General features: G+C 35.2%; 1 protein-coding gene across 1 annotated transcript in view; it reads left to right on the forward strand.

Moving 5' to 3' along the window:
* Positions 1 to 3,081: 3,081 nt before the first annotated feature.
* LOC121414119 (peptidyl-prolyl cis-trans isomerase CYP18-3-like) overlaps positions 3,082 to 17,068 on the forward strand; it is a 30,079-nt gene continuing 16,092 nt past the window's right edge. The window contains exon 1 of the mRNA XM_041607184.1: positions 3,082 to 3,198. Coding sequence (XP_041463118.1) covers positions 3,124 to 3,198 — 75 coding nt within the window. The 5' untranslated portion in view covers positions 3,082 to 3,123. The remainder of the gene's footprint in view (positions 3,199 to 17,068) is intronic.

A 17,068-nucleotide genomic window follows, 5' to 3' on the forward strand; every position in this document is an offset into this window, starting at 1 on the left:
AAACATTGGAGTCATCAATAAGCTTAAATACGTTCTTCCAGCACAGGCGCTATCCATGTTGTATTGTGCATTAATTCTACCATATCTTAATTATGGAATTCTGGCATGGGGTAATGCCTCTCAAACGAGACTAAATAAAGTCTTGCTACTTCAGAAAAGAGTACTGAGAATAATATGCAATATGTCCTTTAGAGCTCATGCGGATGAATTGTTTCGTCAGAAACGTATCCTTAAAATCAATGACCTGTACCGCTTGCAACTATTCCAATTCATGTATCAGCTAGATAGAAATAGTGTACCTAATGTCCTACAAAAAAAATTATGAGAAACAATAGTTTACATTCATATAATACGAGACAATCAAATGACTATCACTTACCTAAAAGTAAAACAATATTTTCTAGCAAAACTGTATCTTTCACAGGACCAAAACTCTGGAATTCTCTGGACAGAGAAATGAAAGAGACAGCTAATCTTATACGATTTAAATTACTCATCAAAAAATTTCTACTGAATTCTTATTGATTCAATCAAATATTTGTGAACTTCATACTTATCCACGGTAGTATTGATTTATTTTTTGAAGTCAATATTTAATTTTGTATATAGTGTAAATACATTTTCTGTTACAGTGTTTATATCTATATAATTTTATAGAATTTTGCTGATTATTTTACTCTATTTGTGTTTTGATAGGGGGTCTACATTTTACAAGCTCTGCTTTTTAGTAGGCCCCTCCACTTTTTTTTCATTTCATTGCTACGTTTCAATCCTGCATATGTTATGCATTTTTTTCATTGTAAACATGATTACGAAATGTACTTTGATGATTGTGGAATATGAACATATCAATAAAATAAAAATAAAATGAATAAAATAAAAGGGTATATTGTGCCTTCATCGATCATCGTAAAAAGGCATTGATATTGTTGATAGGACATCACTTTGGAACAAATTACCTTTAAGTGATATAAATGGAAACTTTTCAAAGTGGTTAGTATTATGTACACACAAGCTCAATCGTGTTGTATAAAAGATGGTGAAAAAATCAAGCCTATTTAATTGTAATATAGGAGTCAAGGAGAAAATTTTTCACCTTTACTGTTTGCTATGTTCATAAACGACTTTAAAGAATTTATCAGTGAACGATATGATGGTCTTGATGTTTTACCTGAGAAGCTTCAATCATTATTACTAGATCATGGAATTGATGTGTACATGAAGTTATTTACAATACTTTATGCACAGATGATACCATTGTCCTTGTCAAATCTGAACAAGAACTTTAATGTGCGCTCAATGCAGGTTGTTGTAAACGATGGTATTCAAATGTGAATATAGACAAGAAGAAAATAGTTATATTCTGCCGTGGCAAAGTGAGAAAAACGGGTTCTCTTATTTGAAGTAGTAGATGATGATATCTTGGAATGACCTTCAATTCCGGCTTAAATTATAATAATTCATCTCGGAAAGCTCAAGCTAAACAACTGAATCAAGCAAGAAGAGCAATGTATAGCATTTTGAATAAGATTTATCATCTTGATTTACCAGTGGATATCCAATTGAATTATTTGATCAACTTGTTTTACCGATACTCTTCTACGGGTCAGAAATATGGGGTTTTGATGTGATTAGAGATCAGAAGTGTTCCACATAAAATTTTGCAAGCAGCTTCTTAAAGTTAATAAATCAACGGCAAACTGGATGGTTTTAGGCGAACTTAGATTCAAATTAAAGAAAAATATTGAGAATAGAATGATAAACTTCTGGTATGGATTAGTTTACAATAGTATAACAAATTTGTCTGGTTTGATTTACGAGATTGTATATACTTTCTGATCAAGGTATATATCACTGTTGGTTAACGAAGATAAAACAAACTCTTAATAGATTGGGCATGACGAATCTATTTGACATTTTTTATATCTTGATGAAATATTCGGTAAAACAAGTTGTAGATCTACGAATAAAGGATTCACATGTTGGTTTGCGTTGATATACGAAAACTCTCAGTGTGCACTATTCAGAGAAGTTCATCTAGAAAGTTACCTCATCAATATGAAATAAAAAAGACAGAATCACTTTTTATAGATTTCGTTGTGGAAATCATGGACTTCCTATAAAAATATATTGCCGCAGAAAGATTTAAAAACCGTCAAAGAAACATTAGGCTTTGTATATACATATGCAACGTTCATTCAATTAGGAATGAATTTCAATTATTCATTTATCTTTTTTTTGCCAAAGAAAGAAGTTTAATCTTAAAATATATTACACTCAAAGACCGAATACACTCAAAATGAATCAGCTATTTAATAGTGAAAAAACAGAAATCCGTTCCAATCTTGTGAAATTTTGTAAGAAAATAAATTCGTTTCTAAGTATGTTATGCTCGAAATTCAATATTTTTGAGCTGAATTGAATAGTGGTATAACAGCCAATGAAATGCTGATGCCATTACTTGCCTTCTATTAGAAATTGTTTATGCTAATTATAGTGTTAAAAAGCTGGGGGTTAAGCTTAACATGGCATATTATTCGATTATCTCAACTCGGGCCTAATTATCAAATCTTCTCAACTTTGCTACGCTCGAAATATAATATTTTGAGCTTTTTTAAAGGCTGTGGTTTGATAGCCACCGATATGATGATGCAGTTACTATGATTTTTCTTCTTTTTTAAAAAAATCAATCATATGTAAATTTGGATTATTATTTTTGAAGCGTCAGGGTACTATTTTAACCGTAATTATAAAAATGTTTTTAATGCTAAAATTCGTAGTCTTTTAAATTTATTTTTTAAATGTACTCTAAATGATTTGTTAATTACTTCATGAAATGCTATTAATGGTTTTTTTTTATATTTTTTATGATTGCCTCTCCAATACCCACTCTATGGGTGACATGGGAATAAATGGAATAAATGTCATTGCAATCGTCATTGTCATTGTCAGCCATAGAGATATAAATATTATATTTCTATCTATTGTCAACACTGCCGTCGACTGCTTTCACTGCCTTGTGTTGCTGCCCTCTACGTCGTTGATAGCGACCAATTAATTCACGGAAATTTACGCATGCGCGTTACGTTGACAACGGACGCTCGTCCTATTCATTCTCCCAAAATGGCAGGGATAAAATTGACTGTTATTGGACTCTTACCAAATGAAACATTTCACGTTGCCAAATTCTGCGCAGAGGTATTTTCTTTTGATTTAGTTCATTGATATATTTCCATAATTCCTTTCGATAAAGCGACCATTTTCACAGGTTTTGAATGTTCGATCGTAAATTACTTGCACTACCTTGTCCCATATACTGAGGAATGTGTTGGTAGACTTTAGGTAGACTTTAGCCGTTTAGGTCTATTGGGCAACACTCTAAGCGACACCGCAATACTTACCCGTGTTAAGAAACTGGGACTCCACTCACGCGCATTTGGGCCGCCCTAGCTTAGATCTAAGCTTTGTTTCACGAAAAATTGAATATTCTTATAATTCAATACCGGTACATGTTACTAATTAGGCCTACAATAGTATGATGGGGTGTCCAAACTTCGCTCACTTTTCAAAAATGTTCATCAGGCTTAATTTTGTCCACAAATTATTCATAATTTATACAAAACCAATTCAAGAAATAGTTACCACATTGATGGCAAGATTGTAAACTATAAAATCATGGATGAAAATGTAAAGTAGGTCACGGGGTTTCGCCGGTATCGCGATCTCAAAATTCTATTCCGATCGGCGAATGCGGGCTGTGCTGGAAAACCGTTCAGAAGAAGTGTGACCTAACTTCGCGCACCAAAGCTTTTGCGGAGATTTAAACAAAGACTCAAGCTCAAAAAGTGAAATATTTATATCAGATTGATGGCAAAATGCTATGGAATCGGTTAGTACCACATTTTAACTCACATTTTTTATGATTTCTGCTTGTAAAATGGTGATATCGTGATGCTTGTTGCTTTCTTCAAAACGGGCGCTACGGGTGACAAATTTGCCGATCTTTTGCCAATATTTTCATGACTACTGGACTAATCCTAAAGAAGCTTTCAGCGAAGGGTAATTTTAGGTCGCTTTTTACATTGATGATGTCAGATTTTAAGGATATTGGCTAGTTTTGGAGATAATGACCGTCCGCAAAGTTTGGACACGCGCGAAGTTTGGACTCACTGCCATACTGTTAAATTGGTACTCACCAGTTCTTTTCTTGAATTTTCTTGAAAATTCCCACGCTTCTGGCTTCAATTCTGCGATAAATTCTGTCGCCATAGACAGCTACACATGCAACTTTATTTATAAATGGAGCTCCCCTTACGAGAGTCGCTAATGCCGCGGAAAAATTGTTAGGCATTTTGGCCTGTGGTCAAGGCGTTCTTCTGTTCTATTTTTTTTTATAGGTATGAGATCGAAATCACAGCGACTATTCACACTGTTCCATAATGATTCCGAAAGGAGGTGCAACACCCCCCACCCACATGGGCGCAAATCCCAGGGGGACACTTCCCCCTAACCCAAAATAGTAGGGGCACATTATCAAATGTCCCCCTACTATTTTTGTTCTTTTATATATGATGAAAGAAATAGGCCTACATCATTTAAATCGAAGTAAAACATGTATTTTGGACAAGACGACCTTCTTTTGGGGGTGATAAACCTTCCTTTTTGTTTTTTTTGTTAGTTTGTTTTTGTTTTTTTTGCCTGTTTTCCAGCCCCTGGTCCCCTACCTTAGATTTCCACCCTTGCCTCCCACTACTCTTGATATTGTTTGCGAATCTGTTTTGTAAATTAAAGGGGAATTTCACCCTGATAAAAAGATGATGAAAATATGAGAAAAATCATTTCAAAATATCGATGAAGGTGTTATTTGACAAAAAATGGAGTTGATAGAATTTAGAATGCTTGATTTATTGTGACGTCTATAACGAGCAGTTGCTCTATCCTAAATATAAAATGCCCAAATTTCCCATTTTTAATGGTCCGTAACGACCCACTTTTTTTCTTTTTGATAACAAGTATGAATTGATATACTAAATGTACCATAAAAATCATTATCATGTATTTCTTGACATTTCATTTACTTTTTTACCATAATAATAGCTGCTTGCAAAGGCCTACGCCGTCACACAAAAAAAATCTTACCTTTAGAAAAAAATTGGTGGGGGATGGATTTTCCTTGAACGCATACCAATTTTTTTCTGCTATTTTCATAATAAACTTTAAATGAATTCAACTTTGCACTACTTAATTTTTTCAAAGACAAAATAACAAAATTACATCTCGTCATCATCATCATCACCACTATCATTAGCATCACCATCATCACCACAACCGTCACCACAACCATCATCATCACCAAGATAATTTTCATCATCATCATTGCCATCATCATCTTTTTTTTTCTTTATTTTTTCCCCATCCCTTCTTTTTTTTTTTTCTTCCAATATTCCTCCTTTTTTTTAGAGCGGCACACGGTCATGCTCCCTCACTGATTATCCGCCTCTATATGCTTGGTGTTGTATAAATTGGCAGATACCTCATAAAATGAAATAAAAGAGAAAATAAGGAAAGGGAAAAAGTAAGATGAAAAAGAAGATGAGGAGAAGAAAAAAAGAAAGTCAAACAAATGAAACAAAACAATGTCAAAATTTCGTAATAAAGTCTTCTACGTCAGTTTAATAATGATGTTTTCATTGAAATGAGAACAAAAAAAGAATTGAAACCATAGCGGGGACGTTCCCCCCTAAATTTGTTGTTGACTTTTTTTTTTTTTTTTTGCTTGTCAATTTATTTTCCTACGTCCCCCCCCCTAAAATGTTTGGGTTGAGAGCCTTTTTTCTTTTTTTGCTTGTCAAAATTTTTTGGGTTGTCCCCTCCTAAAATTTGGGGCTTCCGCCGCCAATGATTGAAACAATGAGGTAAAAAGGACTACATCATATAGTGTAAAGAAATAGAGGGAAGCTCCGAGACAATAAAAAGGTTGAAAAAGAAAAAATATGAAAACACAAAGCTCTCACAACATGAGCATAATAACAAATAATAACTAATAAGCGAGGACAAGTAGCTGAGGGAACCCCCCCCCCCCCAACTCTCTCTCTCTAGTTATCTATCTATCCGACTCGATTATATAAGAGAAGAATTTACTAATCAAAATATTATGAGCAAAAAGCACGAGCTGATATTTTTTATGAATATTCAAAACTGATAGAGAGACGCAATCGAATTATTCGATTGCGACAAAATTGATGATCTGAGAATTTATTGTTTTTAGGAATTCATTAAAAGCATAAAGTTGATCAGCATTAAAATATGGCAGGCGCAACGCATGAGCTAAAGCTTTACAGGCATACACCGATAAAAAATTTTAAGTATTTTTGGTAATCATGAAAAAAATTGATATTTCATGAAAGAAAGCTCAAATCCAGAGGAGGAATATTTTTATGAATTGACTTTAAAAATAACTGTGGTAAGCCCCATTTAACATTTGATTATAAGTCGAATAAAACAGTAAAAGCTGAAAAACGTTCGCGTGATATTTGGCAACCCCCCCCCAAAAAAAAATAAATAAAAAATAAAAAAAAGTTTTTAACTATAATAATGATCGAAGGTAATTTTGTCTCGCGTAGAACTGGACAATTGAAAAAAAGATTGTCACTAAAAAAATGAAGGTAATTTTGACCCACGCAAAATTTGGCGAGCCCCCCCCCTTCAAAAAAAAAAAGGAAAAAAGGTTTTAACAAGCAAAAAAAGGCTAAAAAGAGAAAGAGACAAGAATATGAACGAAATATCCCCATTACAAATAATGCTGTGATCATCATAAGGGAGTGGTCGCATAACTAGTATGAACAACGTATTTAATTCCAAAATATTTACTACAAATCTCAATAGGGGGATCGGGCAGAAATGCTCTCCTCCACCCCCACCCCCCCCCCCCCCCCCCCCGATCCGCCACTGATTCCAATCAATAATGACATTTATCTACAATACTGATACTTTGAAATCAAGATAATGAAGATTGATACGCTTTACATAAATTATGAACGTCTGACAAAAAGATAATCTACCGATCACCTGACCGATCAGCTGACCAGTTTGCGTATCACTTCGGAGTTGATCACTCGTCGCAGCTGTGTGGAACGCTAACCGAAAATCAACAAAAAGGGCCTGAAATGTAAGTTTAATAGTAATTCATTTTAATTTCAACTCATTTTTTCAAGTATTGAAAGTCTTCCCACCAAATGAAAGTCATATCGCATAACTCCAATATGTATTAAGGCGTACATTTACCAAAGTCTTGGGTTTGAAATCAGAACTGAATTGTCTAACCCATAATTTTGGGTAATGTCGCCTATGAGGTCCATACATGTTAATGTTTGGACCTCATTGGTACTAGGAGTGTTGGGCAATCCTGTATTTTAGGGGTCTAAATTATTTTAGGTTGCTAACTTCAGGCAACAGCTCCAAGACCGTTGTTAACGGTAGTTCAGTAGTGCGTACATACGTGCCGGGTATGGCGGGCCGTTAATGCCATTATTATAGGACTAGTATACAGCTACACGCCAGTCGCTAGTCGCCTATGTTTAGTCACGTATTGTATTACCGGACACTATCATATTTCCGGACACGCATATTACTACAAAATCAATTTCGTACCGTAAGACTTCCGCAGTTCAATTTCACAGATCAATTCAAAGAACAAGTTTGCAAAAACAAGGCGAAAAAAATCCAACTTTTACCTTATTTTTCCCTAAGTAAAATGACTGAAAATGCTTAAAATATCATATAACATAGTTTTGCATTAACAATTGATCCCAATTGATCTATTTTTTGATGGCAATACGGACCTAATTTCGGGCCTGATTCACCGAATTTCAATCTCGTCTGCTCCATCGATCAGATCATCGACGGCTAGTTTTCAAGGTATGTACCCCGGCCGTCCGTGAGCGAGGACCGAGGTAGATAGAGAGCCGTGACAGCCGTCAACGATCGTCTGCGCATCAATAGAACTTGAATGAGGGTCACGATATGAACGAGCATCAATACTGGAAAGTGCCATATCGAACATGCAATAAAAAAAAAAATTTAAAAATGAAATTAGTTAGCAAACACCAATTTATATATTACAAAGATCTGCTCAAAATCGATATAAGAAAGCAAACAAAAACTTAGAATTTACTCATGAGATGATATATCATGAAAAAATCACACCAACTCTTTCTTAAATTATTATAATTAAGAATATTTTTACCCGTCCATCGCGCGTTCGGAATTATGATGTAATTTGTCACGCACGAAAATAATTGTTTTTCGCGGAGGGGTATGCGGCAACTGCGGTGCAAAGAAAACGGTTGGAAAATATAAAATAATTTCATCATATTCATAAATTTCAGAATATTTGGAATAGCAAGGTATAATTTTTATTCATTGTATTTCCTCTAGTTGTCATTTTTAAAGCACTGAAATAAAGGTGTCCGGCAATAGGATACACTGCCATAGATGTAAAGTTGTATTTACCAATGGGGTATCATGCGATATATAGGGGCCGGGGGGGGTGGTATAGAATAACGGTATACCTAAAGCCGTCGGGGTGTCACGTGACCCGGGACTAGTCATGGCCGGGCGGGGGGATATGCAATGAAGAAATAATAAACGGCGCGCCATACCCGGCATGTACGTAAACACTACTGAACTACCGTTATCAACGGTCTTGGAGCTGTTGCCTGAACTGAAGTTAGCAACCTAAAATAATTTAGACCCCTAAAATACAGGATTGCCTCTATTTGCCAGTGACACAGTCACATGGGACAATGATGGGTCATGGCAATTGCACGTTGCGAGACACTTGTTCACTGCCATCATGCACTTCCACTGTAACTGCCCTTCCAATGCAGTAAAAATCTAATGAAAATATCACTTTTCAACCTTTTGTGACCAAAAATATGAATTTTCAATCATTTTGACAAAGATTTGATTAGGCCTAGCCTAATAATTTAGATCTAATTAATTAGCAGGCATGCATATTTGAAATTTGGAAATGAATTGTTTTAATTCTCTTTTACCTGCTATACCATTAGAATGGAAAATTTAATAAAAAATGTCCTTGACATCAATCACTATGATGATCACATTTGTAGATAAAAGATTAGGGCCTACATGGCCTATGCCTAGCCCTAACCCAGGGAACTCCCGCCCGCCACGCAGGCGGGAGCCCAGGATCTTACGTGCAATTTGGCATACCTGACAACCGTGAAGTATGGTCAAAATAATTCTCCGAATAAATAGTTAAAACAGAAATCAAGCACTTACCACGATTATATGGATGATGGTCTAACGAGTACTTGGCAGTTTTTCTGACATCTGGGCACAGACTGAAACCTCAAAAGACGAAAAGTTCTCTCCTACCCCCATCTCGATCGACCATATTTGTTATGAATTGTAACAAAATGGCCGATCGAGACGGGGGTAGAAGGAGAGAACTTTTCGTTTTTTGAGGTTTCAGTCTGTGCCCAGATGTCAGAAAAACTGCCACTCGTTAGACCATCATCCATATAATAGTGGTAAGTGCTTGATTTCTGTTTTAACTATTTATTCGGAGAATTATTTTGACCATACTTCACGCTTGTCAGGTGAGTATGCCAAATTGCACGTAAGATCCAGGGCTCCCACCCGCATAGCGGGCGGGAGTTCCCTGGGTTAGCCTAGCCCTAGATCATTTTACGAAAAGTAAAAAGGTCACAAAATTGTGTGATAATACTTATTTAACAGTTAGAAAGGAACATGTCCCTTTTGATGACGAACCAAGAAATAAAATGGCAAGATGATTTGAGTGATAATTTGTCAGATTCTCATGTGTGGAACTCTTGTTTCCCTCTTTTAAGTCATCAGTTGATTATAAACTTTGAAACTTCCAATTTACATTTATTTACAGAAGAATTTCAGCACAAGATTTATTCAAAGTTAGAGTAAAAGATTCTCATTTATGTAATTTCTGTGAAAACCACGTTCAAACAATTGCTCAACTATTTCTTAGATGTGAATAGGTAATTTCATTTTGGAACAAAGTTCACGAATGGTTGAAGGCCAAGCATATTATTAGAAGTACACAATTCAGTGACATTGAAATTTGTTTTGGAGTTACAACCCTCATTAACTTTTATCTTGCCAATATTATTGTGTTGTTTGCAAAATATTTCATTTATTCATGTAAATACAGGAATATCAAACCCACATTTGCTCATTTTATGCTTGGTTTGGAAAAAATCGAAGCAAACGAGAGAATTATTGCTTTTAAACGTCATTTGATGAACATGCATACAAAAATTGAATATTTTGTATAAAATGAACCATTTGTTTGAAATGTATGCTATTTTTATTTTTCATTCTGTCACCATGGCATGTTGACATTGTCATGAAATCATTAGTAACCGATCTAACGTTAAAGGGGAATGAAACCTTTGGAACAAGCAGGCATGTGTCGAAACAGAAAAATCAAAGAATAAGAACAAAGAAAGTTTTAGACAAAGTGGACAAATAATGAGAAATTTATTTGAATACTGCAATCACTAATGCTATGGAGAACCTTCCCATTGGCAATGCATCAAGGATGTGTGATGTCGCATGTGAACAACTTTCCCTTTGATGGGCTATAAAATACCTCAAAAATATGTATCTTTTTGCTTTTTCTTTAATGGTGATACAAACTCTTTATCCAAGACGTGCCCTCCTATATAGAAAGAACACATATCTACTAATAGAGGCCGTACAGTTTTAAGTGAAATATATACTAAAGTAATGGGAAAAGATGTTCAAAAGTGACATCACACATCTTTGTCGCATTGCCAATGTGAGGATCTCCATAGCATTAGTGAGTGCAATATTCAAATGCTTATAACTTTCTCATTATTTGTCCGATTTTTCTCAAACTTTCGTCGATCTGTTTCTTTTGATTTTTCTGTTTTCACACAAGCTATCTTCATTCCCCTTTAACGTTAGATCTGTTACTGATAATTTAATTCTCTGTTAAAGTTACCTGAGAATCATTTTCACCAGTGTGCTCAAAAACTTCAAAAAATTTTTTTCCATATTTTTGTTTATGCCCTCTATTGCCATGGCCCATGCCTTGTGGAAAATAAAATTTCAAGAAACTGGGCGTTGTGGCCAAGTGGATTAGTCTTCGGACTTTGGGACAGAGGGCCGTGGGTTCAAATCCCACCCTTATAAAAAAAATTGAATGGTATACCATTGACTACCATTTATCATACACCATTGATATACCATTTGAATACCATTCGCACAGCACCCACCATACACCAATGGTATACCATTCAAGCCTCAATGGTATACCATTCAAACTAATTTAAATAATTCGGACGTTACTATTACCATATTCATGAGCACCATTTACCATTCATATACCATTGATCAAACACCATTCACCATTCAGCCACCATTCACTGGCCTACCATTTACCATTCAGCCACCATTCACTGGACACCATTGGCCTACCAATTACCTTACACCATTCACCATACACCATTCGCCTACCATTCAACATACACCATTCGTGTAGCATTCACCATTCGTGTACCATTCACCATCCGCGTACCATTCATCATACACCATTCACTGTACACCATTCGCGTACCATTCACTGTACACCATACACCATTCCACTACCATTCGTCGTACACCATTCGCGTACCATTCACTGTACACCATTCACGTACCATTCACCGTACACCATTCGTGTACCATTCACCACTCACCATACACCATTCAACTACCATTCGTCGTACACCACACACCGTTCACCATTGATTGACCATTCACTTTACACCATTCTACCATACACCGTATACCATTGACCTACCATTTACAGTACACCATTGGCCTACCATACATGTACACTATTGAACTACTATTCACCGTACACCATAGGCTTACCATACACCATTGGCTTACCATACACCACACACCATTGACCTACCATTTACCATACAACACTGTCATACACACTATACTATTAGTCAACCATTCAAATAACACCATTGGTCATACACTATAGACCACAAGTGTAAATTCAATGGTAGACCAATGGTTTACACTGAATGGTAGACAGTAGAACAACGATGTGCAATGTATAGTAGGCCAATAAAGTACAGTGAATGGTAGACCAATGGTGAACAGCATATCTCTGGGGTTAGTGGTAGGCTTTATAATGGAATAAGTATACACAAGAAAAAAATGAAAACAGTTACTTATTTCAAGAACGTCAATAAAATGTTTTTACTATAAGAAGTTTAAGTACAGCATAAATGGCACAGAGTATTCACAAGTATAGACTTTATAATTAAAGCACATAAGTTATTAATATATATGACTTAGCTACTCGTTGATATCTATACTCTGTCAATCTTATCTAAAAATAAACATGCCTCAAGACAGAGTTTGATTGAAAAACACAACAAATGAAGACTAACATTTCCAAGAATAAACCTGTTCTCTCATATTGCTTTTTACATGGATTGAGTACTTGGCAAAACCACTGTTCTGCATACAAACCTGATACTTGTAATACAATAAACTCGATGTTAAATCTGTTGTGTGTAATTGATTTCAACGACATTAATAAACATTTTTTTACTTATAAGTTCAAGTACAAAAGAGTATTGACAGGTATGGCATAAAAGCACCATATTATGAATACATGTGACTGTGCGACTCCACAAGAGGTCAATGATTGCACTCCACATAAATATTATGTTAATCTTCCTATAAACATTTACATGTAAGACAGAGTTTGGACAACAAACTAATGAACACCAAATTTTGAAGATTAAACTCAAAATGTGTGATGGCCTTCACATGGCCAAATGAATAAAGGGTGCCACACCTAGAAGAAATGAAATATCCCCAAAAGGGGGGAAAATAGTACTCCCAAATTGGTCTCTTTTTTTTCTTTTCACCTAAAAAGATATATCAATGGCATGTTTCTACATAGAATTGTTAAAAGGTATTACCCGCCTACAGTAAGTATCCAGAATCCCGGATAACTTTCCTGTAGAAACAGACGTGATGCGGTTTATTGATAAATTGCATCATGCAAAATACGGTTTCTCATAACCATCTCTCTGAGAGGTGCTTATTGCCATGTTAATCCGTTTTACTTTTCTGTAAAAACACGGGGCAAAATAGCATACGTGTCTGGCTTAAGTGCTTGAACCAAGAAGTGCGATTTCACAGTATACATATATTCTGGCCATTTTTTATCTCGCCAGCTGATCGCGAAAAATGTGTACCTGCTACAATGAGTGAGATCTACCATGAATTTTGAAAATTTTCCTAACGAGATGCAATTTTTGACATACCAAAATGCAATGTGAGCTTATAGGTTGAATTTTCCGATTTCCGCCGTATTTGCGACGATAAATGCAAATTAATGAGATTATTAGGTCTGTAGAAACAGGTTGGTTTAAGAATGATAAGGTTATTCGAGTCCGGAAAAGATAAACTGTTTTTAATGATTTACTGTAGAAACACGCCAATAGTTTATCATAAATACAATAATGATACATTAAGAAATAAATAATATATCACAAATAGAAAGAAAATATAATGAAAATAGGGAAAGAAAATTATTCAATTTGGAACACTAAAAAACAGAAGAAAAACAGAGACCATTTTTGCAAAATATATAGAAAATGATATATACAAGATACCCACTTATTTCTTTTCTATTTTTGTTGTGTTGAATCAAATGAATAACTCAACTATGTGTGAGAAATAATATGATTATTATTGTCTTACACAGTAAATCAGTAGTCAATCGTAATTTTTTACAACCGAGCTTGGACAAAATTTAAATTCATATAATACAAAAAATATATAAATTGTGATTTTGTATATTCATGAGGACTTGCAGAGAACAGTTTTACCAAAAAATAACAACTTTAATTTGTCAAAACTTCGTTATTCCTCAACAAATTTTGATGAAATTTTCAGTGTTTTTTTGTTTGTCTGATGTACACTTTGAATTATATCACATAGCTTTCAGTCTCGAGTACCTCTAGCCCTTCAATTAAATTGGTTGGACGACCGGTTACATTTTACATATAACATAGTTATAAGGAGAATGAAGGGGACCATAGAAAGAAAGCATGAGAAAAGGGGAGATTTTGGTAAAGAGAGAATGAATCAGAAAAGGATCATGCTAAAAATTTCATTAAAATCTGATAACAAAGTTATTGAATTTGAAATTTAACAACATTTTGGTAAAAAATTAACCCAATGTACACATGATCGTCAGGAGTATTTGTTAGGCTTATTGTATAAAATGAAATAATTATTTCATATTTTCATACATGTGTGTATGATATGTCCCAAGTATCATATCATTATTTCCAGCAATGCATATCTTCACATTAAAGGTCAAGTCCACCACAGAAAAGGTTTTTGTGAATCAACAGAGAAAATCAGGCAAGCATCATGCAAAATATTTCATCAAAATCGGATGCAAAATAAGAAAGTTATGACATTTTGAAATTTCGCCTATTTTTCACAAAATAGTTATATACACAATTTACCCACATGCATATGAGGGAATCGATGATGTCCCTCACTTTTTGTTTTGGTTTTCATTGTTTGAATTGTACAATATTTCAATTTTTACAGATTTGACAATATAAAAATAAAAATAAAACTTTATTTCATTGGACAATGAGGAGAAAATTATAATATTTCATATTTAAAAAACAAAGAAAAGTGAATGAGTGATGTCATCAGTTCCCTCATTTGCATACCGACTTGGATGTGCATGTAACTATTAAGTGAAATTGAGCGAAACTTAAAAATGTCATACCTTTCTTATTTTTCATCCGATTTTTATGTTTGATTTTTCTCTTTTTAATCAAATCAACTTTTTTGTTAGGGTGGACATGTCTTTGAAATAAATTTTCACTCCATTTTTTATAGTTCTCGGAGGACAAAATGTAAATTAGCGCGACTTCTTGTAATAAAATACAAAAGAACAAGTCGGGATATGACATCAGCTGGTTTATAACGTCGTAGTCTAGTGGTTCTTTCTCTCACCTTTCAAACAGAGGGTCGTGAATTTGAGTCCTAGCCATGGTGTGTTTTCCTTCAGCCCGAAATTCATCCACACTGTGCATCACTAGACCCATATGAAGTGAATGGGTACCCGGCAGGATTAATTCCTTGAAGCTGCAATAAGAAATATTGGATGAAAACAATGCAAAGGACAGTATATTAGCTAAGGGTTCAAAATATGAATGCTTGTCGTGTGTGTAAGCTTTCTTTAGAAGTTCATATATTTTTTATATATCGAGAAATTTGCAGTATAATCTACCATTCAATTGAATGATACCAATTAACAAATATCAACAAAACATTTTGTAAAATATAAATAAATTTATGTTTAACCATAGATGGGTAGACAATAACCTATTATCTAATGGGAGGTTGCCCCAATGATGACAAATACCACAACAAATGAATACCTGGGGAAAGTGTCCACCCTTCCCCCCTCAGCCAACATACTGATTTTTTTTTCTGGGGGGGTGTCACAAAAGACGTGTGCTCCTCTAAATAGGGATGACATTTGTCCTTTCTCAGGATTTTTTACCATTCCTGACAAGGGTTTTTTTTCACCTATGCCACTGCAGGAATACAATCTGTTTTTATCTCATGAAGCTTTGCAATTTTTTCTACTGAACAAAATTCTTACACACCTACCTTTCATAAACTCCAATTGTTTCATGTACACGGCACGTTTTCTGTGTTCAACACCCGTCGTGTCATTCCCAGATAAGGCTGGACCATCTAACTTATCATCCAGTGTATCCGTCGTCCAAACTTTGAAAATTAAATAAAATCAATTTGAGTGTTGTAAAATCTGCATGTATGTGCAGATACAAACAAAAATAGAATACTAATATAGTAATAGAAAAAGAATGATCTTAGAACTTTAATGTCAAAGATATTTTTCATGGATCTCTGATTACCAGCCCAGAATTCAGGATAAAAATAAGGAAATGTGATAGTATTCAGCGTAGTTCAGACAAGGCTGTATTATAACTGTGCATGCTTTATTCTAGTAATAGCGATGTCATCTGAAATCAAATTTCTAGAGCAGCAATTTTCAAAAGGAGGGTAATCGATGACATAAATTCCAATTTTCTGGTATTGACAATCGCAGAAGCAGATCCAAGTGGGCACATTTGACCTGTGCCCCCACCTTGAGAGCAATAGTCGATGTGTTTGATAAAAATGTGGCTTTCTTACACAAGTGTCCCCCTTTTGTAGAGTCTATCGCAACGTGCACAAAGTCAATTGGCTTCCGGGTTTCGGAGCGTCGCGTGAATATGCATGAAATTGCAGAGTTTCGATAATTTTCGATCGATACCGGAGCGATCTGATCACAAACCAAGACCATTTACCGCGTACACAACGTGACCGGATATCGCTATCAATACTTCCGCACGCAGTCCAAAGGAATTATTTTTGGGACCACGTGGTCATGACGTGATCTGCGCGATTGACCAATCAGCGGTCTTCGAATCGCTTTGCGGAGACGATCTATCCGTTGTACACAGTCTATGGACAATTGTTCGTTGTGCATGCAACTTCGAGCAAAACTCCCCACCAGAATTGTCTACACACATTTTGAGATCAATACACAATATGCCCACCACTTTTCAAAATATTGCGGATCGCTTGGATTCGCCGTCATGTTGATATGGACCGAAGTTATGTGATCAAAATATTCGCATGCGGCATGCTGGCAGTTTGTTCGCCACATGTTAGCATGATCTGGTTGCTAACTTCAGTCCATATAAATATTACAGCGAATCCGAGCGATCCGCGAAGTGATATGTATACGGATTAGATCAACGACGTCGAGATCGCAGACTAAATACAGTCATTCCCAATATTTTGAAAAGCGGTGGGTATATTAACATCGAAATGTGACTGAGGGACCTGTCATGACATTTGGGAACAAGTTTTGGTGATGAGGTATGCTGGTAATCGGCCGGTGCAAAACTGCATTAGCGCC

Source organism: Lytechinus variegatus, chromosome 4 (genome assembly GCF_018143015.1).
Source record: "Lytechinus variegatus isolate NC3 chromosome 4, Lvar_3.0, whole genome shotgun sequence".
Taxonomy (NCBI): domain Eukaryota; kingdom Metazoa; phylum Echinodermata; class Echinoidea; order Temnopleuroida; family Toxopneustidae; genus Lytechinus; species Lytechinus variegatus.